At 34.8% G+C, this 27,892-nt stretch overlaps 1 protein-coding gene across 2 annotated transcripts in view; it reads left to right on the forward strand.

The window, feature by feature from the left end:
* Positions 1 to 27,892, forward strand: part of CNTLN (centlein) — a 269,920-nt gene that overhangs the window by 139,693 nt on the left and 102,335 nt on the right. For both annotated transcript variants that reach the window (XM_079789996.1, XM_079789997.1), the window contains exons 9-12: positions 7,374 to 7,550; positions 9,350 to 9,475; positions 15,618 to 15,739; positions 17,029 to 17,145. In XM_079789996.1, coding sequence (XP_079646122.1) covers positions 7,374 to 7,550; positions 9,350 to 9,475; positions 15,618 to 15,739; positions 17,029 to 17,145 — 542 coding nt within the window. The remainder of the gene's footprint in view (positions 1 to 7,373; positions 7,551 to 9,349; positions 9,476 to 15,617; positions 15,740 to 17,028; positions 17,146 to 27,892) is intronic.

The raw sequence follows: 27,892 nt of genomic DNA on the forward strand, positions 1-27,892 counted from the left end.
GAAACAAATTAATATATTTAATTTAAAATTACTAGTAAGACAAAACAATTGAACTTACAATTATTTGCAACTGTTTTAGCTTTGAATTTTTTCTATTTATTAAGCAGTATTTCCTCAGCCTCTAGTGTATTAATGCCATACAATGTTGTTTGAATTTAGTGCAACATGATTGGATATTTAATTTTTATACATAGTAATTGGCACACCACTTCAAGTCTTTTGTTCCTTCTCCTTCTACTCTGTATCTTCTACAGGACTTTTTGATCAAAATTACTTATGTGGATCAATGTGAAAAAGTAATTATGCCTTAATAATGGTCAGTTTAAAGAGATTAGTTCCAATTGGAGGTATTTTAACACTTCCTTCACTGATCATTTCTCAGCTGATTAAGTATGGTCTAGCACCACACCATTATCTTCCAATACTGTAACTGAAAAGTGCACAGGATTTTTGATATTAGAGAAAAATAGTTTATTTATAAAATACTAATAATTCTTAGCAAGAAGAGTTAGCTTTTCAAAGAGTAAGATTTTAAGGGCAACAAATACAATAAACTTCCATAGACAAGGGGGATTGGTTGTCTTGATAGGATTTTAAGGGCAACAGATAGAATAAACTTCCACAGACATAGGGGATTGGTTGTCTTGATTTTACTAAGCCTGTAAAAATAGCACTTAAAAAAGATAAGGATAAATAAGGATATATGGCAGTATACATATATACTCAAATATATTATTATATTTATTATAATTATACATATAATTGTTAAGTTTAAAAAGCAGATTAATAGAGTATTGTATGGATGAGGGACGAAAGAGTCACTTAAACAATGGAGTAACTTGACAGACACTACTTTAGCCAGGTGATCAAAGTCAGTATCAACAGTCAAATTATGTTGATAGTATGCACCTTTTATACGATATGATGAAAATGGCACTTTACTTCTGTGATCTTCCTCCCTCAAACTTATAAGCTCATTCTAATCATGAGAAAAATATAGACAAATTGTAATAGCTGGGGCATCTTAAATTATGCCTGAATAATAATACTCAAAACTGTCACTGATGTAAAAATAAGTATTATCACAGTCAAGAGGTGCTGACTTGACACTAAATGTATTATGGTATTATGGATCGGATCCTGGAACAGAAAAGGAGATTAGAAAAATAATAAGCTATCAACTTCAGTTAAAAATAATGTGTGAATATTGGTTTATTAATGTACTATATTAATTTTAGAGGTGCATAATAAGGGAAACTGGGTGTGTGAGAGTGGGAGGTTTAGGAGAACTAACTTTTCCTGTAATTATAAAAATTGTTCTAAAAGTAAATTATATATTTTTAAAAAAGCAGGTTAAAAGGCATAATTACAATGGTGGTTCTTCTTTTTTAATTCTAAGTAACAATCCCAAATTTATCATTAGTGTACTTTGAGAGATGAGCTTATAGAGCAACTTTTATTTATATTTTTCCTATCTATACTTACCATTTATTTTTAAATATTTTATTGATTTTAGAGAGATAGGAAGGGAGAGAGAAACATCCATGTGAGAGAGAAACATTGATCAATTGCCTCCTATATATATATACCAACTGGGGATTGAACCCACAACCTGAGTGTGTACCCTGACTGGAAATCAAACCGGCAACCTTTTGGTGTATGGGAAAGCCCTCAACCAACTGAGCCACACCAACCAGGTCATATATTTATTTTTTTAATATGGAACTTTAATTCCTTTTATTTACAGAAAACTAATAATATGAAACTAATAATTCACATATAATCCCTTCTCTCAGAAATAACACTATAACATTTTTTCCAATGCATATTTGCTGAAATCTATTTTTATACACTATATATAATCTTTGGTGACTTGCTTATTTCACTTAACTGTTTATCATTTATATTTGTCTGTATCAACCCTCAGCATGATTAGAATGCTAAACTAAATACTTGATACATTTTCATTTGTGTTGATGCATATTTTAAAATTTCCCTTGAAATTTGTAGCAGTTTATACTCTCACCACCATGTTCTTCAAATACAGTAATCATAAATTGAGTCTGGCCAATATTTTAAAATTAGGAGATTTCCCTTAGAAATCCAAATTCCTCGCTTCTTTTGAAAAATTAGTAGACCTGGGAGTAGTAGGTCACATTCCTCTATGCAAACAGTTAGCTGGAGCAGAATAACTACTGACACAAATTGCCTTCTACTCACTCAAAGTAAGGCAGAGTGTCATGTGACATTTCACTTATGCTTTAAAAAATGGTTGTGTTAAGAGAAATCTGAAATACTTCTTGTGTATGTATATCTAGGAAAGTGATAAAAGGTGTGCTGCCAGAGAGAGAGGGGGTTAGGGGAGAGAAGACCACATTAAAAATACACTGGGATATGTGTGTGTGTGTGTGTGTGTGTGTGTGTGTGTGTGTCCTTATAGGAGTAAAGAATATATTTATATATTTAATATTTATACAGTGTCTATTGCACAAATTCTAAAGCTGTAATTTCAAAACCAACACAATTGATTTTATTTATTTATTTAAATTTCTGGCTTCTATGTGAATTTGTGTTAATCACTACTTTATTTTTTAAATCTTTATTGTAGAAAGTATTACATATGTAATATATTTTTCTCCCATTGAACCGTTATAGCCCCCCACACACACACACCCCAGGCCTCCACCACCCTATTGTCTGCGTCCATGGGTTATGTATATATGCATACAAGTTCTTTGTTTGATCCCTTCCCACCCACCCACCCTCCCCTACCTTCCCTCTGAAATTTCAGAGTCTGTTCTATGCTTCTATGCCTCTGGATCTATTTTGTTCATCAGTTTATGTTGTTCATTAGATTCCACATATGAATGAGATCGTGTGATACTTGTGTTTCTCTGACTTGCTTATTTAGCTTAGCATAATACTCTCCAGGTCCCTCCATGCTGTCTCAAAGGGTAAGAGATACTTCTTTTTTCCTGCTGCATAGCATTCTATGGTGTAAATGTACCACAGCTTTTTTATCCACTCATCTACTTCTACTTCAGGCATTTGGGCTGTTTCCAATATAGGGGTGCATATATTCTTTCTGATTGGTGTTTTAGGTCTCTTAGGATATATTCCTAGACGTGGAATTACTGGGTCAAATGGCATTTCCGTATTTATTTTTTTGAGGAAACTCCATACTGTTTTCCATAATGGCTGCACCAGTCTGCATTCCTACTGGCAGTGTACTAGGGTCCCCTTTTCTCTACATCCTTGCCAGCACTTGTCATTTGTTGATTTGTTGATAGTAGCCATTCTGACAGGTGTGAGGTGATACCTCATTGTCGTTTTAATTTGCATCTCTCTGATGATCAGTGACTTTGAGCATTTCTTCATATGTCTCTTAGCCATCTGTATTTCTACTTTGGAGAAGTGTCAATTTAGGGCCTTTGCCCATTTTTTAAATTGGATTTTCTTCCTTTTGTTAAGTTGTATGAGTTCCTTAAATAATTTGGATATTAACCCTTTATCAGATATATCATTGCCAAATATGTTCTCCCATACAGTAGGTTCTCTTTCCATTTTGTTGATGTTTTGTTTTGTTTTTTTTTTTTTTGCTGTGCAAAACTTTTTTTTATTTTGATGTAATCCCATTTGTATATTTTCTTCTTAGTTTGCTTTGCCCTAGGAGATGTGTCTGCAAACATATTGCTGCGAGAGATGTCTGTGATTTTGCTGCCTATAGTTTCTTCGAGGATTTTATGGTTTCATGGCTTACATTTAAGTCTCTTATCCATTATGAGTTTAGAATTACAGGCCAATATCACTGATGAACATAGATGCTAAAATCCTCAACAAAATATTAGCAAATCAGATCCAGCAATATATTACATACATTATACAGACGACCAAGTAGGATTTATTCCAGGGATGCAAGACTAGTACAATATTCACAAATCAATAAATGTGATACAACACATAAAAAAATTTAAAGACAAAGATCACATAATCATATCAATAGACATAAAAAATAATTCTACAAAATCTAGTATGCATTTTTGATAAAAACTCTCAGCAAAATGGGAATACAGTATGGTATATCATATGGTATATCAACATAATAAAGGCCATATATGAAAAATCTACAGCCAACATCATACTCAAAGGACAAAAATTAAAACCATTTCCCCTAAGAACAGGAACAAGACAGGGATGGCCACTTTTACCTATCTTATTCAACATAGAACTGAAAGTGCTTGCCACAGTGATCAGACAAGAAGGAAACATAAAAGGCATCCAAATTGGAATGGAAGAAGTAAAACTGTCATTATTTGTAGATGGCATGATATTGTGCATAGGAAAATCTAAAGACCACCAAAACACTACCAGATTTAATAAAGGTATTTGGCAATGTAGTAGGATACAAAATTAATACACAGAAATTGATGGCATTTTTATACACCAATAATGAAATCTCAGAAAGAGAAACTAAACAATTCCATTTACCATAGCAACAAAAAAAATAAGATACCTAGGAGTAAACTTTACCAAAGAGGTAAAAGACTTGTACTTAGAAAACTACAGGACATTGAAAAAATAAAGAAGATACAAACAAGTGAAAGAAAGTGTGCCCATGGACTGATAGAATTAACATCATTAAAATATCCATGCTATGCAAAGCAATCTATAGATTCAATGCAATTCCTATTATATTACCAACGACATATTTCACAGATCTAGAACAGACAGTCCAAAAATTTATATGGAACCAAAAAAGACCCCAAATAGCCGCAGCATTGGAGGGATCACAATACCAGATATCAAGTTATACTATAAGACTACTGTAATCAAAACAGCCTAGTACTGACACAAGAACAGATATATAGATCACTGGAACAGAACAGAGTCCCCAGAAATCTACCCAAGCCATTATGCTCAATTAATATTTCACAAAGTTAGGCAAGAGCATACAATGGAGTCAAGACAGTCTCTTCAACAAATGGTGTTGGGAAAATTGGACAGATACATGCAAAAAATGAAACTAGACCACCAATTTACACCATACAAAAAAATAAACTCAAAATGATTAATTGCTTCTTTAATAGTATTTTTTTAAAATTTTAAAGTTCTGTTATTGGTTATTGAGGTCTTTCGAAGGAATGCTGCCTAAGTATGAAGTCTTTTACTGTTATAGTGACAATATCTACTGATGGACCATTTCTAATGTCTTCATGAATTATTTATCATTGCAGCTTCCTAACTGAATATTTATGTTTTTTGCATTTTTATCAATTGCATTTTAATTTAATGATGACTTAGAAAACTCACTTATTAAAAAACACAGGACTGCTTATTGGATATACCAATAAATTAAGTTATATTTTCCTCTTTTATTCTAAATTTTTGTTTGATCTTGAACCATTAAAATTTCTTTGGAAATGATAGGAAATTTGATATATTCTTCATAGTTTTTTTTTAGTGAAACCTGGACAAGAGTAGGCAGTCTTTGAATATTGTTTAGATTGGCATCCCGATAAAAGGATATGATTACTGGGGGGAGAAACGGGGTCGGTAGATAGAGGAGGCTATAGTGGGGACAAATGGTGATGGACAGAGATTTGACTTGGGGTGGTGAACATACAATACAGTGTACTGATGATGTGTTGTAGAATTGTGCACCTGAAGCCTTTATAATTTTGTTAACCTGTGTCATCCCAATAAATTCAAAAAAAGGAAAACATTTAAAATAATCTAAAAATGATATAGTTTATAAACATTATATATTGGGTTACATAATAGGAAGAATAACAAAAGAAGTCAAAGTTATACAGTTATTAAAAGGGTAATGAAAGAATTGGGCAAAGTCCTTTATAATTTGGAAGGAAAGCCTTAAAGTGTTTTAATTGGATGTTCAAAGCAAGGTAATAGAATAAGTTTTTATTATATTTTAAGTGTGGTAAAGGTACAATATATGAACAAGACTGAGGAAAAAGCTTAGTAATATGATAGAATAAAGGTTGGGAAACAAATCAGGTCATGTATATATAAAGGAAATATAAATGTATAAATCACAGATAGGTGCTCCCACTAATTATAAAAATTACAGCTTAGAATTAGGAAAATGTTGCCAATCCCTGAAAAAAAGAAAAAAGTAGTAAAAAATCAGAAAAGGGTAATATTTCGCATTCTTGGTTCAGAAAAGTTAGACATATATTTTTCTCATAGTCTTTAAGAATATCGTTTAGGCCCTGACCGGTTTGGCTCAGTAGATAGAGCGTTTGCCTGCGGACTGAAAGGTCCCAGGTTCGATTCCAGTCAAGGGCATGTACTTTGGTTGCGGGCACATCCCCAGTAGGGAGTGTGAAGGAGGCAGCTGATTGATGTTTCTCTCTCATCGATGTTTCTAACTCTCTCTCCCTCGCCCTTCCTCTCTGTAAAAAATCAATGAAATATATTTAAAAAAAGAAAAGAATATCGTTTAGGAAACATGTATCTCTCTCTCTCTCTCTCTCTCTCTCTATATATATATATATATATATATATGTATATATATATATACATATATATATACACACACACACATATATATATATTAATTATTTTCAGGGATACTCGATCCATATTATTAATATTAGAATCATAAGATTTAACTTTGCTTGAAATCAACAAAAACTGTTTTAACTAAGAGTTAGTATATTTTATTTTTGTAAATGAAGTTGTTAATTTGAAATAGCAAATATGCATGGATTTTAATGTTTCAAGCATATTCAGTTAGGATCGCAATAGAATTTTGCAGAATGCTAGTTTTCATGAACAGGTTTCTTCAAGCTTAATGTTTCTGTGATTTTTGTTGTTAAAATGTGGTGCTTACCATTAGCAATTTATCTGACAGACATAAGAATAAATTTCAAAAGAGAATACTATAAACTATATTAACAATTCAGAGTTCTTTGAATTGTTATTATTAAATTATAATGCATTAAAAGCTAATTAGGCCTATAGTACTATTCGTTTCCTTTTTCCAGTTTTAGATCCCATGGTATTGCATAACTCTTGATGATCAGATGGTGGATTGAGTATTTCATGAGGAAATACATATGTGTATAATCATAAATTTGAAATAATTTATAAGTCAGTGGTGTGTATCATGCAACCATGCTTTAAATTTTTTCTCTTGCAAGTCTGTATGACAATATTATTTATGAAAATGTTTATACAGACTTTTGGTTGTTTTGTAGAATGATAGAAGTTAAGCTAGTGCTGATTTACAGTTTATTATTGAAATGAAATTTTCATTCTCTGAGTAATTATGACACGTTATATTTAAATATTTGCATATATGTGAATAATATAAACTGTAATTGTATTTGCAAATATGCTTTTTAAAATAGGTATTTCAACGGCCATCTTTATCGAGTTTAGAAACCTTAATGGTGTCACAGAAGTCTGAAATTGAGTATTTACAGGAGAGACTGAAAATAGCAAATGAAAAACTGTCAGAGAACAGATTGATCAACCAGGGTTCCTCAGAAAAGAACATCTGGACAAGTGTTGAAGGGAAACAAAAGGTAGGGACATTTTTATCATTTTTGTGAATTTGTCAGAATGAAGTTGGCAGTGCAAGCAATAAACTTAAAAAAACAAACTGCCACATTTACTTCTCTGCTTTTAAAAAATATTATGTGCCAAACATTCAATAAAATAATTGGGAGAAGAACGTTTTCCCTTTTTAAAGACTGAATATATATTCCTACTTTAATTAATGAAATATATTAGTGTTATTATACCTGTTTTGCAATAAATTAATGTTCATATATTAATTTATCTGTAGATTAGATAAATGCATTTATTAGATACATTAATCTACATAATAATTTTAAAGTGGTATAGTCACTAACTCAATATTCTAATTTTAATTATAAGAAATAGATATCTTAATTTTTTTCATTCAATTATATTTAAATACTGCCCATGTGGAATATAAAATATTAAATGGAATTTAAATTAATATGTACAGTTATAAATACTGAGATTTAAAGGCATAGCAATAGTGAAAAATAAACAATTTTGTAGCATATTTGTTGTCAATTAATGTCTCAGGTTTCCCTTTTTGTAGTATTCATTATATATTCCTGTTATGCTGCAAAAAATTCTTTGAACATTGACTAATATTAAAACTTCATAATATCACATTGTAAATATGTTATTTCTAGACAAAATTGAAGTAAAATTTCCCTAAAAATAAGTTTTAGACATGTCTTTCTCATACTTGTTAGTTCAGCAACAGAAAATAATGTTTTTATTAAGTAGTAAGCCATGATTTTAAGATAATTGTTTTTGGTTCTTTTCACTTTTTCCTGAGTAGAACAAATTATCTGAATAAAGAAAGCATTTGAAATTAGATCCATGTTTCTGTGGTACTTTTATTTATTCCCTCTAATGTTAGTAATTTTCAGAAAAAATGAGCTTTATGTATATATGTATGATGTATGTACTTTTTTTATTTAAGCATAACTGTATTTTATGTTTCTTGCAATTTTGGAGTACTTTCATGGCATTGAGCATTATTTAAGTGAAATAAGACATTCCTAAAATTGAAAGAAAACATTACAGGACCTAATTTGGTTACTTGCTTTATTGCTGAAGTTTAAAAATGCATTGACTTGCTGTTTCATTGCTTTTAACAAAAGTCAAGAAAACAAGAGGCATATTTTTAACAAAATTTTTTTTCTTTCATAAGGATATTCAGTAAGTATGAACAATATGTTGCTCAGCTTAATAGTTGCTTTTACATATTCCTTCTCCAGATTGGTATATGAAGCTGTACATAATATAAACACACATTCATGTCTCTAGTTAGCCACATTATAGTTAATGACCATATGGTCATTACGGTATAAGATCTACTGTCTGTTGTATTTATATTCCTCAAGCATATTGTTCCTTCAACTTCACAGTGTGTTAAACTATTTCAAAGGGGAAAAAATCCTTTCCCTCTTGTTTCTGGTTGTCCTATCAAGTGTAACCTTGGACCCTTATAGAGCAATTAGACCAGCCTCTATCCCCTCCTTTGTAATGAGGTTTCTTGCATTTCTGAGTCTATAACCCTTTAGTCTTCCCTAATGGGACATCATTATTCTGAAAGAAACAATGTAAATGTAAATGAATATTCTCATTAACGAGTCACAGAGAAACCTTTAGCAGTAGCACTGTGGTAATTCCGCTTGTTATTTCTCTGGTATTCCATGCAGGATTTTTTTTTTATAATTCATTATTAGTATTCAAAATTACATGTTCTTGAATTTTGCATGTCTTTCATAATCCAGTGTTCCAACTAGTTCAACCATGTCCTTGTTTTATTCTCGAGGAACCACCTGTGAAACGTTCAAGGTCTTTGTCCCCAAAGAGCTCTTTCACAGACTCAGAGGAGCTAAAGAAGCTGAGAAAAGCTGAAAGAAAGATTGAAAACTTAGAGAAGGCACTACAACTAAAGGTGAACATTAAATCATTCCTTTAGTAATAACCTTACAAAGGTAAAGATAGAGAAAGTAAACATTCATTTCACAAATTACTGCTTATCATTTATCTTCCCTGAATTTAAATATATGTATAAAAATGTGTGATCAGTTAGTCTTGTTTTAAGATTTCTGAGGATCATAAAGTAATAAAAAAATGCTATTTGAAAACTATCACTTTAAAATTATTTGGGAATATTTTGGCTTAATATTGGAAATACATTTATTATAGTTTCTCAGCGGAAAAAATAGAACTATAGCAACTAAAAAGCAATTTCTTGTGCTTTTTTATATAAGATAAACAAGAAGACAAGTGGGTTAGCAACTATACAACTTAGCTCAGGCCACTTAGTGTCCTTTACAGAAACATTACATAGTCAAAATGGTAAATAAATATACATTATTTTTTCCATTTCAATTGAATTTGTTTTAGAATATGTGACATTAGAATTGGCATTCTACCAGTGTTTAAGAAGTATATACCTTTCAGCTTATCTTTGAGAGTTTATACTTTCCAAGTTGTACTCTGAATTCTATTTCTCAGAAGAAGTTGGTTGTGCATATTGAACCAATGTTAATTGAGGACTTTTATTTTTCTGAGATTTTAATATGGCTAATCTTGTCATTCTTCATTTACTACTACCTAAAGGCCTGCACTATTTGAGATTTTGCCACTTAATTGATTCTCAAATAGTTTTATGATATTCTATGACAAGCCCAACTTACACATGATTAGTCTAGCACATTTAAAGCTTAGATTCTTTGTCATATAATATAGATTACTCTCAGGGAGAAAAAGGTTTGATTTACATTATATATAGTCTAGAACAAAATATGGTTTAGAGGTATAGTTAGGCATGGCTACAATTAATAATTTTTTTGCCTTTTCACTAAACATTGTGTTAATTTCTATTTATTCAGAGTTAAACTGTTCTCAAATAAAGGAAAATTATTATCTATTTTTTCTGCCCAAAATAAAATAATCGGATTATGACCTCAGCTTGTTAGCAGTTAGCTTACTTAATTTTGTATGCCTGGAGTTATTTGCCTATTTATCTGTTTACTCCAGAACTTATTAAGCAATGCAGTTAGCCAAGCAAAGTGCTAGTCACTTATACAATAGGAGAAAAGATGACTTTCTATCACTAAGATCCTTTCTCTAGATAAGAACATGCTGAATGATTAGATAAATCTAGTGTTTTAGTGTCAACATTTGGGGATTACAGGATATTGGCATGTTTAGGAAGTCAGTTTATCATTTTCCTCTTGCATAGTTCTTGAAATTCACATATCACGGCTTCTATCCTGTATTAATCTGGATTCTACAGAGAAACAAAACCAATAGGTTATAATCCTTTAATCTTCCTGAATGAGACATCATTATTCTAAAAGATAGAGATGTATATATAAAGAGAGAGACAATGATTTACTATAAAGAGTTGGCTCATGTTATTATGAAGTCTGAGAAGTCCAAGATCTACAGTCATTAAGCTGGAAATCCAGGAAAGCCAATGGAATAGGTCCAGTCTTGTCCAAAGACCTGAGAACCAGGAGAGATGATGGTGTAAGTTCCAGTCCCCGTCCAAGTTTGAGTGTGAGGGCAGGAGCTCTATGTTCCAGCTCAAAGACAGTCAGGCAGAGAGAAAGAAATCTTTCTTACTCAGCGTCTTATTCTATTCAGGCCTTCAATGGATTGGATGAAGCCCATCGCATTACAAAGGGCAATCTGCTTTTTAAAATATATATATTTTTATTGATTTCAGAGGGACACACAGAGAGAGAATCATTGATTGGCTGCCTCTGCACGCCCCATACTGGGGATCAAGCCCACAACCCAGGCATGTGCCCTGAGCCTGAATGGAACAGTGACCTCCTGGTTCATAGGTTGATGCTCAACCATTAGGCAATACCGGCTGGGCAGAGCAATCTGCTTTTTTACTCTGCTAGTTTAAATGTTAATTTCATACATAAACACCCTCACAGATACACCCAAAAATAATGATTAACCAAATATCTAGGCAATGAAGTTGGCACATAAAATGAACCATAAAATATCCCATTTAGTAGTAGAGGATCTCCACTCATTTGCCCCTAGTATTCTGTGTCCCTTGTCTTTGGCAGGAAGGAAAAGAGCAATTCAGACATTTTTAGAGCTATTCTCCTCCACCTCTTTAATTTCTTATTTCAGAAAGTCTCAGTAGCATTCTACTAATTTATTTCTTTTATCTAATAACAGGTCTCTTGCATGAGGCTTCAAGTTTATTTTTCAAAGTAACATTGATTTTCAGACCATTTATTTTTCATCTATACTTTTTCTATATTTCTTTTTCAAGTTCATTTATGATAATCATGAATTTCAAATGTATGTTTTCTGTCACAGATTAGCAAGATAATGCAAAAATGGGAGCAATATTTTTTTGCATGTCATCATTTAGTAGGGAAGAATTTCTTATTTTAAGGGAGTAAAAGAGTTGTCAAAAATGGGTACTGTAATCAAGTGCATATAACAAAAGAAGTGGGTAAACAAAACCTGTATTGTAAAGCAATTCTAAGGAGAATGATTGGGCCCAGGGTGCTTTTTAATTTACATATATACACTTTGATACATTGAAATGATGGTCTTTATTAGATCAGCTGTAAGTCATGCATATTATTTTAATACTAGTTTTGAGTTTTGTAAAAATATTAACACACTCTCTTGCTCAGTTTTCTTTTGTGGCTAGTTGTACAAGTTTTCAAGATGGGTGACCAGTGTTGTAATAAAAGAGCCAACAGTAATAGAAGCAATGAAACCTATTACAAAAATCCCATCCATTTTCAAATCCTGACTTCATGAATGTAGTGAACTAACAACTTACAAAGTATAATTTGGAAAGCAATGCATCAGAGCTTTATGAAATTCATACTATCCTTGAGATCACAAATGCCATGAATCTCTGCTCTACTAACTTTCATGCATTTGGCAACTTGATTCCATTAGTACTTTTCTATGACATTTAATAACATCAATATATCTTCTGATTATAGTTTTGTGTTATTTTTTAATGCTCTCATATTTATGAACTTTATACATTCTGCTGAAATTAAACATCCATGGAATACTTGCATTTTATGAAAGTTTAAAAAAAACTTTTTACTAACCCTACTCTCATTCCCTGAAGATTGAGCCACTGTTTCATTAACAGTGTTTATACTCTCAGTTTGTCTTATGCCTGTCAAGGAGCCTTTGTTCAACTGGAAGATTAGATTAAGAATCCTTCTATTCTTACGAACTCAAAGTAAAATTGCATATATCATTGAAGAAAGTCAGTTGATACAACTTTCCTATTTTCTAATGTTTTAGTTATTTAGACTTGTTTTACAAAGAAGTTAAACATAGAAGTTAGAGCCTCTAGTTTAGCTAGTTTAATTGCAAAATACATAAAAGGTACTCAGTAAATGTTTTATTGAATGATCTAATAAGTGGATCTAATTCAGTGACTGTCCATTGCATGTTTTTGTGTGTCCTCTTAGGAAAATGTAGTAATTAGTGATGTTACATATATTTTTTATTCCTTATACTTGATTTTGTTATAAGAACTTCGGGGATAATAATTCCCAACTGAATTGCAATTGTTTTGACTTAAGCTATTATAAGTAAAAATGGAACCTAAATAATCATAATCCAAACTACACTTAACTTGTATTTTTTAGAATATTATAAAAAAGAATTTTGATTATTCTTTATAAACATTTATTTTGAGATATATAAAACTTTTGACTGATATATATCTGTTCTTTTAGTAAAATAAGAAAAACTTTTATTTGAACTATATATAATCTATCTAGCTAACTAGGTTATATTTATATAACATTTTTAATCCTTACCTGAGGATGTGTTTATTGATTTTTGAGAGAGAAAGCAAGAAAGAAAAACATCAGTGTGAGAGAGAAACATTGATTGGTTGCTTCCCATATGCTCCCTGACCTGGGATTGAACCTGCAACCTAGGTATGTGCCCTGACTGGGAATCGAACCTGCAACCTTTTGGTGTAAGGGACGATGCTCCAACCAACTGAACTCCCTGGCCAGGACTTTACTGTCTGTTTTGAAGTAGGCTAAAGGAACAATAGTCTGTAGGATTAATTTAACCCATGTATTACAGTTGAATATTAGCATTATCAAAGCACAAATTAATGGATGAACCTTTAGTTAAAATAATTATTATATATTATATCCATGAAATTGATTTATCAAATCTCTAACTTGATTTCATTTTAAATAGTTTAGATTTTAATAATTTAATAAGAATTATATAAACATTCTAGGAAAAAAGAGCTGTGGTACATTTACATAATGGAATACTACTCGGCTATAAAAAAAAAAAGGAAGTCTTTATCCATTTCGACAGCCTGAGTAGACCTGGAGATTATTATGCTAAGCAAAATAAGCCAGTCAGAGAAAGACAGCTATCACATGATCTCACTTATATGTGGAATCTAAAGAACAAAATAAACTGACAAACAAAATAGGACCAGAGGCATGGATAAATGGAACAGACTGACAGATCTCAGAGGGGAGGAGTTTGGGGAGGATTAGAAGAGAGCAACCAAAGAATATATGGTATTTGCATATATGCATAGTCCCTGGACAAAGAGAATGTGGTGAAGCCCCAGGGGGGACAGGCAGAGTGGTGAGAGGCTAAAGGACTTCAACTCCTATCAGCACTTAACACCCTGTATTTAGCCTCTTAATATATGGTTCTTAAGTTGAAATGAACAAAAATGAATTCAGGAGCCAGGATTTTTAACTATGATATAAACCATGTTACTTTTTAGCACTTGGTACACAAAGGACTCAAATACTTCCTAATAACTACTTAATAGAATTACTGAAGTTATCCTCCTAGACATTTATTCGAAGTAGAATGAAAAAAAGAGCTATACTAATTGAGACAGGTAGAATTGCAATAAAATAATGTAAACTCTCTGTTATCTTACTATTGATAAGAGAAATAGATAGACAAGGAAACAGTGAATTTGGCTTCTAAATGATAAGAGCCTTAAGGAAGCTGAGTTATGCTTTGTGCCTCTGTAGGGCAATCACAGTGCTCAATTAATTTAGTCATCATAATTTAAATCTCTGTCCTTGTATATTTTACAGAAAAAGAAATGAAATTAATTTATATAGTGTTCTTAAGATTATGCATGCAGCTAACAGGAGAAAGCTTCAGGAATGGAATTCAGATCTTTCTGACTGCCATGTGCCTACTATCTAACCTCACTATACTATTAGAGAGTACCTCTTGACCTCGCTAAATAAGTATACAAGTTCCTTCATACAGAAATATGAGAGCTTAAAAAACAAATTTGAAATTCTCAAGGGTAAAAAAACTCAAGAATTTACTCACTTTACTTTGAGAAACATAGTTCTCATAAGTATTATAAATATATCCTCTGAATTGAAAATTTGGCCTTTATAAGTTCATTTTGTGGTTATATCTAAAAATAAAGATTTATCATGTGTGCTTTATTTAAGACAATTGTTTAACTGAGTAATGTTTGTTTGTCTATTTCATGACCTCTTCAAGAGTACTAAATCCAGCTTTCCCATTTTAGTTCTTCATGGTACAACCCAAAAGGCTAACCTGTACTACTCCTAGCATAGGTCCAAACTGATTTTCTTCCTCTTGTGTAATTATTGTGCCTTATAACAGACTAATCATGAATACATGGGCTGAAGAATATTTAAGTCACTTACATAAATTATATGTGCACTTATAATTAACAAACTAATCAGGTTAATATATAGACAAATCCTTTTGTTGAAAAATAAAACATCTATAAGATTGGCTTAATAAATATTTGTATGTATTAACAACAGGGAAAGAAAACTAATTTGATAGCAAATATTTGAAATTACTTAATCAGCTTTAAAAAATCAATGAAAGTCAAATTTATCAAGCAATCCTGTGATTTTAGGAATGCTTTTTTTCTTAAATTACATAAGTAGTATAAATTCATTCTTATTTATATATTATTTTATTCTAAATTTCATATTTTGATAGGAAACCTTTTATGTGTAATATTATGCTAATACTTACTTCAGACTTGTGTGCTTGCTTTTTTTTGTGTTCTATAGAGCCAAGAAAATGATGAGCTAAGAGATGCCCATGAAAAACGCAAGGAAAGGCTACAGATGTTACAGACCAACTACAGGGCAGTAAAAGAGCAATTAAAACAGTGGGAAGAAGGCAGTGGCATGTGAGTTACATAGCTCGTAAAGGCATTTCCCTAAATATTAAATGGGATGGAGTAGCATCATATAAGTGTTTTAATGGCTTTTGTTTGATTTTAAATAAATTATTTGTTAGTTAAATCTTTATTGTGAATTTTTAAATAGAGAATATAATAAATGGAAACAGAAATATGCTAGCAATAACTACAGGTTTTTCTATCATTTGCAGAAATCATTAGCATAAGTAATTATGAATTCTTATATACATTTTTACTTCATTGGTGTAGCTTAATAAATGCTATAACTTAAGGCAAAAATTGTTCATTGTTCATATTTATCTGATTGAAAACTATTTTAAATAAATAAAATATTGGTGTTACAATATTTATTACTCAAAAAGTATTTAAGTTTTAATTGAAAGACAGAGAAATATGAAGTTCACACATATATAGTTAACTATCTTAAAACTAATTAAACTTAGTATGTAATTTGAAAATCTTTACTATCCATCAGTTTGTTCTGCAGCTTATCTGAATGAATTGGAGGTCTCAGTTCAATTGCTCTTGAACAGGTGTTCAGATGTTGGTTAGTCATAAGTGACTCCCCTGTTAACAGTATCAACAAAGGGCAAAGGACTGAATGAGTACAGAAAATCTACTTCCCTCTCATCTTTTGAGATGGATCCTTTAGGGCTGTGTTGATGGTACACATTGGTCTATTCTATAGAGAAATACTATTTCTAAATTGGCCAGTACAGCACTTTTACAAAATAAAAACGAAGAGTTTATGTACAGAAAATGAAAACATAAAGTGCATTTGGCATGTTTTGTAGATCTAATTGTCACATCTAATTTTCTTCCTTTGAAGAATGGGAAATGTTTCATATTGCTTGTCAGTAAAGCAGTGATAAAATAATTTAGATGCTCACCTAACTTTTTAGTAGTCACTAGAAGTGTGAAAACTACTTTCTCCCATATTCACTGATAATAGCTTGATTGAGTATAGCCTTTTTTAGAAACTGTGACAGTCTTACAATGTATGTTTTATTACTAGTGGAATGAATGAGAAAAATAGAATATCATGTATCTGCTTGAAAGTTTGCTTTCCACAATAACAGTTTAACTTTTTAGGAAATTATGATACAGGATTTTAATTTCTATGTACTTAGGTTTTAGGGAATTCATTCCATAAATAGTGAGCTTGAATTAGATGTTTGATCAATAGATATTTTTAAAATTTAGGGAATATTTATATGGATTTTTATTGCACTTTGAATATGATAAGGAAGAAAACAACTTTATTTTTCTGATTTCAGTCCTATTTTTAAAATAAAGAGAGCAGATCCCCAACAACTTCGACAAGAAGATTCCGATGCTGTATGGAATGAACTGGCCTATTTCAAAAGGGAAAACCAGGAGCTAATGATTCAAAAGTGAGTTTCTTTTTTCTTTTTTTTTCTTTTTTTTAACAATCTGGGCTTAGAATAAATATTTGGGAGAAAGTTTTTGTGAATTAAAGGCCCTGAGAGAAATGCCTTAGAAAATTTGGAAATGAAATCATCTTTTTTAGGCCAATAAAAATGTTAAAAAGAACTAGTTTGTAAAATATATATGTATAATGCAATAACAAGTTGCACATTAGTTAGCTCTAGCTGCAACTATATAATATGATCTAGGGATTGTGTTAATTAAAGTGGCTCTCATCTGTTGGAGGTGTCGCTCTTCATTAGCCTGTATTTTAGACACTGCCGTGCTTCATTTTTGGAATGAGGTGGAGAGGGGATAACCTAGCCAGCCATCCTTGTTTGATCTCCTAGATACATACGCAGTGCAGAATGCCTGAGCTCTCTTGGTTCCCTGCCCTGTCCTGCTAATCCCAGTTGAGCTCATTATGGTGTAGCCTTGCTGCTACTCTTGGAGCCAGAGCTGTCCAAGCTAATTACTGGTAGCAGCAGAACTGCCTGTTAAGGGTCTGGTATGTATCTGCTAACATGGTCCTTGGTAGTGACCTGCAAAAGACACTAGGGAATTGCTTTCTTTCTTGTTGTGCACTGCCTGTCCTTTGGGCTTAATGCTGATCCCTCACATAGGTCTTTTAGCTGCCTTAAGTATAAAACTTGATGAAGGATTCTCATATTTTAGAAAACATACAGTTTGCTTCCTTGATCTTATAATTCACAGGCTATTATATTCAGCTTGGAAAAAAAAAAGAGCACTTTTTTTTAAAACAAAAAGGAGATAGAACAACATAATTAGCTCTTTTGCTATTTAACTATTTTCTCATTTAGAGTTAATTTTTGATATTCAGAGCATGCAGTTTTGGGGAAAGTTTGGATATTTTTTAGATTACTAAAATATAGCATTATGTGTGGCATAATATAATTAAATATTGAATTTTCTTAGCTATAAGTCAAAATCTTATATACTATATAATAACACATGTAACTTTAGATTACTATCTTTTCTGTGTAATTGTAAATATTTGAACAAATGATCATATCAGATTTAAATGTATACTTCCAATTACCGCTTAAAGTGTACTACACTCTATTAGTGCTAATTTCTCGATGCTAATAATAGTCTCTTATCTTGAAAATCATTTTATAGATTTGTCCCAGAAACATTCCTTGATGATTTTAATAGCGCTATTGAGTTATAATTCATAAGACATATAATTCACTATATAAAGTGAATAGTTCAATAGCTTTTAGTATATTTGAAGAGTTGTGCATCACAATAAATTTTAGAAGATTTTCATTAAGCCCCCCTAAAATCCCAACACCACTTAGCTGTGATCTCCCCAATTCTTCCACTCACCATTCCCTCCAACTACCAGCACTATGTAACCACTAATCTACTTTCTGTATCTATAGATTTTCCTATGTTGGACATTTCATATAAATGAAATTATACAACTTTTGTTCCTTTGTGACTAGCCTCTTTTCACTCTGCATAATGTTTTCCTAATATTTATCCATATTGTAGTACATATCAATTCTTTCTCTGGTAATCTTTAGTGTTCTTTTTGTCTACATAAATGAAAGTTAATTTTGAATTAGGTGGAGAAGACCTGATCTACTTAGTTGCAAAATCTAGTCTATTCAAGAAGACTTCAGACAGAGTTTAGCTATAAGTGGGGATTATTTGGGGTATATTTTATTCATTAATGAAATAGAACTAAAGAAAAAATAATAAGGCCTGTTTAAGAAAGTTAGAGAACTGTTAGAACATTCTGTTCATTCAGCAATGTGTGTATGTTACAGGTAGCTCTTTGAATTAAATGCTAAGAGTCATTACTAAAAGTGTGGAATTTTTCCTTCCTGAAATCTGTTTAAATTCATTTGTGATAGCCATTTGTAAATGTCAGTATTAACTTAGTTAAACATAGTGAAATTTGGGTTAATAAACTTTAAAGAATGATAAATAACTGATATAAACTTTAAATCATATAGTAGTGCTTTGTTGGGGGAGGGTGGAGTTATTTTGTGAAACATTTATTTTAGTTAACGAGTATATTTGAGCTACTGCTCTGTGACAGGTACACTGCTAGGTGAATGAAATGAGAGTATTAGACACTTTCTAATCTCAAGGAATGTCCTTGGAAACATGTTCAGTATTAAATTTCAAATGAAATATGATCCTATCTAACAAAGAGGGAATATGCAAATTGACTGTCACTCAGTCACAAAGATGGAGGCGCCCATAGCCACAAGATGGCGGCGCCCAGTCCCCTCAGCCCCACCGGAGTCCCCCAGTAATTTTAGTCCTCCCCGCAGCAAGGGACAAGCAGGCCTCTTGCCAAGAGCAGATAGCAGGGCCCCCACAGCGAGCAGACAGCAGGAACCTGCAGGCCCCGCAGGGAGCAGATACCAGGGCCTGTGGCAGCATCAAGCAGGCGCGTCCGCAGAGAGCAGAGAACCATGGGGAGCGGGCCTAAGCCATCAGTAGGACATCCCCTGAGGGCTCCCAGAATGGAGAGGGTGCAGGTCGGGCTGAGGGACCCACCCTCCGCCCCTTGTGCATGAATTTCATGCACCGGGCCTCTAGTGTTAAAATAAAACTAAAAGTATTATAGTGGAACAAGACTTACAAATGTAAATATTTTATTCATTAAAATTTGTTTATAATGAGGAAAGAATTTATTTGCTTTTTAAAAATTTATATATAATAGGTGAATTTTTTAGCATATAGTGTTATGAGTTATAACACATAGAGTGTATAAATTTATATTTATATCTATATTTATATTTATACAATAGATTTGAGTAACACCACTATCAGGATACGAACTAGTTCCATTACTTCAAAAATATTTCCTTTTTCTACCTTTTTGTAGTCAAATCCCTAACTCCTGGCAACCACTGAATTATTCTTCCTCACAATAGCTTTGCCTTTTTTCAGAATGCCTTATGCATGGGATTATATAAGCTTTACCTTTTTGAGACTGGCTTCTTTCACTCAGCAAAATGCTTTTGAGATTCATTCATATTGGTTCATCCAGTTTGTTCCTTTTTATGGCTAAATGGTATTCTCTTGTATGGATGTTCCAAAGTGAATTTATTTCTATCCTGGAGAACATTTGGGTCTTTTCCTGTTTTTCTTTTTTTGTTTGTTTGTTTTTTTAAAATTATGAATAGACCTGCTATATATAGGTTTTTGCATGAGAATAACTTTTTGATTTTTTAAGGGAAATATTCTTAGTTGCATTACTGATATATGGTCAGTGCATATATAACTACTAGAGGCCCGGTGCACGAAATTCGTGCGTGGGGGGGGTCTTTCAGCCCAGCCTGCACCCTCTCCAATCTGGGACCCCTTGAGGGATGTCTGACCGCCCGTTTAGGCCTGATCCCACCAGGATCGGGCGTAAACAGGCAGTTGGACATCCCACTCACAATCCAGGACTGCTGGCTCCCAAACGCTCACCTATCTCTGCCTGATTGCCCCTAACCGCTTCTGCCTGCCAGCCTGATCATCGCCTAATTGCTCCCCGGCCAGCCCGATTGCCCCAAACTGCCCTCCCCTGCAGGCCTGGTCACCCCCAACTGCCCTCCCCTGCTGGCCTGCTCACCCATAACTGCCCTCCCCTGCTAGCCTGGTCACCCCTAACTGCCCTCCCCTGCAAGCCTGGTCACCCCCAACTGCCATCCTCTGCTGGACTGGTCACCCCTAATTGCCCTCCCCTGCAGGCCTGGGCCCCACCCCCAACTGCCCTCCCCTGCAGGCCTGCTTCCCCCCAACTGCCCTCCCCTGCTGGCCTGGTCTCTCCCAACTGCCCTCCTCTGCTGGCCCAGTCACCCTTAACTGCCCTACCTGCTGGCCTGATCGCCCAAAACTGCCCTCCCCTGCAGGCCTGGTCCCCCCCAACTGCCCTCCCCTGCAGGCCTGGTCACCCCCAACTGCCCTCCCCTGCTGGCCCGCTCACCCATAGCTGCCCTCCCCTGCTAGCCTGGTCACCCCTAACTGCCCTCCCCTGCAGGCCTGCCCCCCCAACTGCCCTCCCCTGCAAGCCTGGTCCCCCCCAACTGCCATCCTCTGCCGGACTGGTCACCCCTAACTGCCCTACCCTGCAGGCCTGGGCCCCCTCCCCCAACTGCCCTCCCCTGCAGGCCTGCTTCCCCCCAACTTCCCTCCCCTGCTGGCCTGGTCTCTCCCAACTGCCCTCCCTGCTGGCCTGGTCCCCCCCAACTGCCATCCCCTGCAGGCCTGGGTCCCCCCCAACTGTCCTCCCCTGCAGGCCTGGGTCCCCCATAACTGCCCTCCACTGCAGGCCTAGTCCCCCCCAACTGCCCTCCCCTGCAGGCCTTGTCCCCCCCAACTGCCCTCCCCTGCTGGCCTTGTCTCCCCCAACTGCCCTCCTCTGCTGGCCCGGTCACCCTTAACTGCCCTCCCTACTAGACTGATCGCCCACAATTGCCCTCCCCTGCAGGCCTGGTCCCCCCCAGCTGTCCTCCCCTGAAGGCCTGGTCCCCCCCAACTGCCCTCCCCTTCAGGCCTGGGTCCCCCCCCAACTGTCCTCCCCTGCAGGCCTGGTCCCCCCCCCCAACTGCCCTCCCCTATAGACCTGGCCGGCCCCCCAACTGCCCTTCCCTGCAGGCCTGATTTTTCCCCAACTGCCCTCCCCTGCAGGCCTGGTGCCCCCCAACTGCCCTACCCTGCTGACTGGGTCCCCCCCCAACTGCCCTCCTCTGCAGGCCAGGGTCCCCCCCAACTGCCCTCCCTTGCTGGCCTGGTTTCCCCCAACTGCCCTCCTCTGCCATCCTGGTCACCCCCAACTGCCCTCCTCTGCTGGCCTGGTCAACCCTAACTGCCCACAACTGCCCTCCCCTGCAGGCCATCTTGTGGCTGCCATCTTGTGTCCAGATGGGGGCAGCCATCTTTGACCACATGGGGGCAGCCATCTTGTGTCTTAGAGTGACAGTCAATTTGCATATTACTCTTTTATTATATAGGATAAGAAACTTCCAAACTGTTTTCCAGAGTGGCTATACCATTTTTCATTCCCACCAGGATGCATATGGATCAAGTTGCTCTAATCCTCATCAGCATTTAGTGTTGTCATTATTTTTTTTTAGTGCATTGGTATCTCATTGTGATATTAATTTGCATTTCCTGAATGGCTAATGGTATTGATAATTTTTCACATGCTTATGTGCTGTCTTTATATCTTTTTTATGAGTTTCTGTTCAAATTTTTTGCTCATTAAGAGCTGATAATTATTAAATCAATTAAATGATCTTGGTTTTTTTTATATAGTCTTAATATAAGTCCTTAATCAAATATGTGATTCGTAAATTTTTTCTCCCACAATATAGATTACCTTTTCATTCTCTTAACAGTGTCTTTTACATGACAAAAGTTTTCATTTTCATGCTCAACTTAATAATTTTTTTCTTTTATGGATCATAGCTTTGATGTTATCTCTAATAACTATTTTCCTGACCTGAGGTAATAAGTATATTCTCCCACGTTTTCTTTGAAAAGTTTTATATTTACCTCTGTGATACATTTTGAGCTAATATTTGTATAAGTTGTAAATTACAGATTGAAGTTTATTTTATATTTTTTGCAAATTTTTGTCCATTAGTATGTACATCACTTTTGAAAAGACTACCTTTTCTCTAATGAATTGCCTTTGTAACTGTCAAATATTAACTGAATATATTTTCTGTCAGCCTATTGCAAATTTTATTTATTTCCATTAATCTGAATCCCTAAACTTTAGTGAACACCACACTGTCTTGATTACTGTAGCTTTCTGAGGAGTCTTAAACTTAGTGTGAGTCAAATAGCTTTATTCTTTTTCAGAATTGTTATGGCTTTTCTTTCCTTTTCCATATAAGTTTTAGCTACAAAAATAGGTAAGGAAAAATAGCTGCAGCTATCAAAACAATGTCGGAATCTTGATTTAAATTGTGCTAAATCTATTGACCAGCTTGTAGAGAATTGACGTATTAACTATGTTGAGTCTTCTATTTCATAAATATGGCATGTTTCTTAATTTACTGTGATTTCTTTTATCAATGCTTTATTGTTTTATCATGTAGATTCTATATGTTTAATACTTTTGTTAGATTTATGTTAAAAATGGTGAAGGGATTAAGCAAAATAAAAACAAAACAATTCATAGACACAGACAGTAGTATGGTGATTATGAAGGAAAGGAGGTTGGGGTAGGTAGAAAAAGGAAGAGAGGGATAAATGGTGACAGAAGGAGACTTGACTTTGGGTGGTGAACACAGCACAATACAATATAGAGATGATGTATTATAGAATTGCACACTTGAAACCTATATAATTTTATTAATTAATGTCACCCCAATAAATTTATTAAATTTTTTTAAAAGTAGAAAAAAACAGTATTTTCATTTTGGAGCTATTCTAAATGGTATTATTTGCTAGTATATAGAGTAGCTTACATTTTTGCATGCTGACATAATATCTTATACTAGAGACCTGGTGCACGAATTCGTGCACAGGTCGGGTCTAGCTGGCCCATCCCCGTAGGGGCCGATGGGGTGGGGCCGGTGGGGGGGAGGGGCCATGGGTTGTTGGTGGGTCGGCCCCAACCCCGGTCAAACTCCTGGTTGAGGGGACAATTTGCATATTATCCTTTTATTATAAACAATTGTTAATATATTAGAGGTAACTTTGCCATGTTATTATTTTGTTTGTTTCCTCTGTTTCCCTTTCCCTTCTTTCCATTGTGTTACTTGAACATTTTTTTAGTATTACCTTTTTATTTATCTATAGAGTTTTTGAGTATATCTCTTTGAGTTAGTTTTTCAATGTTTGCTCTAAGTGTTATGTATACATAACATTACGGTCTACTGGTATCAACATTTTACCATTTCAGGTGAAATGTAGAAACCTTAATTTTATATTTGTCCCTGTGTGCTCCACCCTTTATTATATACTTGTCTTAAATATTTTCTCTAAATACATTGAAAAACTATTTAGATGTTATAATTTTTGCTTCAATTTTCAAACATAATTTTAAAACTTCAAGAGAAGGATAGCCTATAATATTACAGATAAATATAATAGAGATCATTTTCTTCTTTCCACTGTTATTTCTTCACTTCTGAACTTCCATTTTTAAAAATCATATTTTTAATTCTGTTTGAAGAGATTTTCTTTAGACTTTTATTTAGGGTGTGTTAGCTAGCAACAAATTCTCCGTTTTCCTTTTCTAAAATGTCTCCATTTTACCTTCATTCCTGAAGGTTATTTTCACTGAACAGAGAATTCCTGGTTACCAATTCTTGTCTTCAGCACTTTAAAAATATATCAGTTCCTTCTGGTCTCCATAGTTTCTTATGGAAAATATATTGTTATTTGAATCATTGTAATTCTATATGTAATACATACTCTCTAGCTGCTTTCAATCATTGTACCTTTTTCTTTACTTTTCACAGTTTTAATTGTGACATGTGTTGGCATGGATTTCTTTGGGTTTATCCCGTTTGGGATTCTCACAACTTCTTAAATTTCTAGGTTTGTACCTATTGTCAAGTTTGGGAAATTTTGGTCATTGTTTCTTTAAATGTTTTTCTCAGCCCCACATTATTTTTCTCTCTTTCTGCTTCACTTTTGGTTCTTACCTGAAAATACGTGTGAGAATCCAAAATATGTGCAAATAATTACTTATTGAGGAACTGCCAAACTGTTTTCATAGTGGCTGTATTATGTTACATTCCCACCAGCAGTCTACTAAGGGAAGGCTCCACTTTCCCCACATCTTTGTTAATACTTGTTATTTTCTTTTTTCTTTCTCTTAAGTTATAGCCATCTTATTGAGTATGAATTGATATCTTTTTGTAGTCTTATTTGCATATTCTTTTTCTTAGACATTTGTGAATATTATTTTCCATTCTGTAGGGTTTTTTTCTTTCGTAATACTGTCCTTTTATGCACAAAAGTTTTTAATTTGGATGAAGTCCAGTTTATTTTTTCTTTTTTTGCTTATGCTTTGGGCATCATATCTATATAGCCATCAGCAAGTCAAAGATTATGAAAATTTATATCCATGTTTTCTTCTGTTTTGTAGTTTTAACTCATAGTTAGATCTTCAGTTTATTTTTTAGTTAATTTTTTAAAATTTGGTGTTAAGTAGGGGTCCAAGTTTATTCTTCTGCATGTGAATATCCAGTTGTCCCAGGTACTATTTTTATGGCTTTGGCAAACAGTCTACAATATCACATGTAAGAGTTAATGAAATGAACTAATAAGTTGAAAATTTAAATATATCTGTCTTTGAGAAATCAGTCTACCATGTAACATCACAGGTTATCATAAGCCAAATGCAAAGAAGTTCTGAGTTATCAAGGGTTGTAAAAGTTATCAGGGTCCGTTGAGAGGCAATAGATTTCAAGGCTATGTGGCAACAGACTTTGACTTTCAGTTACTTTATGATTCAGAAATAGGGACAAGAAATTCATCCAGTGAGATTGAAAGTCTTCAGAACTAAATTCATCTGTAAAGTATTTTTAGGTAAGAGTGTAGGGAGTTTCAGAACAAGATAGCACAAAACCTAATTCATTGCTGATCTAGAGCCCCAAAGACCAGAGTCCTTTATATTCCTTTTATCTATCTGTAGAAGGCTTCAGAATATGGTGCAAATTAAGACCTATTGATAGGCTTTTAGAATTCACTCAAGATACTGTTAAAGTATTGGAGCCTGGAAGCAAGTAAATAATTTTAGCTAAGTAAACAATATGTTAAATAGGCCTTTAAACTATGGAGATTTATCATATTAGTTACATATAACCAAATCTGTATGACCCTTTGTATTGTTTGTGCTTTCATTCACTAATTCTAAATATGCTGGGACCTGGAACTAAAATATTGAGCAAAACACATGGCTCCAGGTAGGCTTCACAGGACTTTAGTTTGACACCACAAATAATCATCAGAAGAATTCTTATGTAGAATTCTTTAGCTCTTTTTCTTTGTAGCTTCCTCCTCTCTGGGTACGGTGCTTCACAAATTCTAGCCATTTCAGCTTTCCAAAACTCTAATCTCTCTTTTTAAAAATATGTTTTAATTGATTTTAGATAGAGAGGGAGAGAGAGAGAGAGAGAGAGATCGAGAGATCAGTGTGAGAGAGAAACATCAACCAGTTGTCTTCCTTATGCACCCCATCTAAGGATGGAACCACAACCTGGGAATGTGCCCTGACCAGGCGAATTGAACCGGTGACCTTTTATTGCACAGGACATTGCTCAAACAACTGAGCCATACCGGCCATGGCTCCAATCTCCTCCCTTTCAACTTAGTGTGACCCCTTTCTCCCTGCATCATGGTATGAAGAGTGTCTCCTAGCAGAAGTATGGGCTGACATTTTAGGGTTCTCTTGTTAATGGAATCCCAATGTTTTTCCTTGGTTCTGCCTGCTTTGACGTACTGGCCCAAAGAAATGCACAAACAGGAGTTTGCAGTATTGAAAAAAAAAAAAAAGTAGTTTAATATTGAATTGGTCAATATGGAGATAGAGAGCTAGTACTCTAACTAAACCAACTCCCCAATGGCATGTAGATTACAGGTTATATAGGGCAAAAATCACGAGACACTGGGTTGGATGTGTATAATAAATCATTTCTTCAGGTCTTTGCCAGCATCCCTGTGTCTCGTTGTTACTGGGGCAAATAGGAAATGCATTTCAAAGATACATGCAGAGGAGGATGAGGTGTAGTGACAAGATTTATTACAGCAAAAACAGAGGACTGCCCCCAGGTTCCTGATGTCTCATCCATGGCCAGGTGGCTCAGCTCAGTCTTGCTGCAGAAGTCCAGCCTCTGGGACTGCACCAAAACCAGGAAGAGACCAGAAGCCAGATCTCCCTTGCCATTAGCCTCACATCCAAGGCTCTAGTAGTTCAGCACAGTCTCTGTTCCCATCTGTCCAGCTTTCGGTGCTGTGCATCCTACTTGGCTGCCACACCCAGGCCCTGTGGCTGCTATGGAGAGTCCCTCAAGCTTTGATTATATTACATTGGCCTAAGGAGAGAGTTGGTTTTCTTTCAAACTATCTAATCTCTGTCCTTTTTCTTCCCTGGCTTGTGCTGGCCCCTCCCCCTACCCAGTCTCTTTCCTGGATCTTCTGGGGTTCCATGCCCTTATCCTATCTGATTTTTTTTTCAGGCTAATCTTCTCCCCTTTTTGATCCCAATTTTGGCTTCTAATGTGCATGCCTCAAAGTTCTGTTTTGTCATCTGACTTGTACTGCATATAAGCTTAGTGGAAGGACCTCCCCTGCCCATCATGGCTTCTACTGTGCATGTGCCCAGCAAAGGAATTTCCCCCATGGCTGGTTCCACTCCCGCCTCCTGGTTTGCAGGACCAGATTGGTTGTTTGCTGGGGAGATTGGAAAGCTGTTCACTCCTGCCTGCTTCTGCATACTCAGGGACTTTAGTCCCTTTGGCAGAGGATGTGGTTGTCCCCTGGGGTGTCTATGAAGCTGTAGCTTCCTAGTTAATCCCATTTAATTAGATGACTAGCTCCATTCTTTTTTGTTAATACCTAGCTTGCTACCTATGCTAACAGTCTTATGGGAAAGTAACCAGGGGGTCATTCCACTTTACGGCTCAGGAACTGAAACATAATTTAAGTCAAGATGTTCATTCTAGCCTGCTAGAGGTCTGGACCATGTGACCCTTACTCATGTCTGGGTTTACTCTC

This window comes from Cnephaeus nilssonii (assembly GCF_951640355.1).
Source record: "Cnephaeus nilssonii genome assembly, chromosome: 14".
Taxonomy (NCBI): Eukaryota; Metazoa; Chordata; class Mammalia; order Chiroptera; family Vespertilionidae; genus Cnephaeus; species Cnephaeus nilssonii.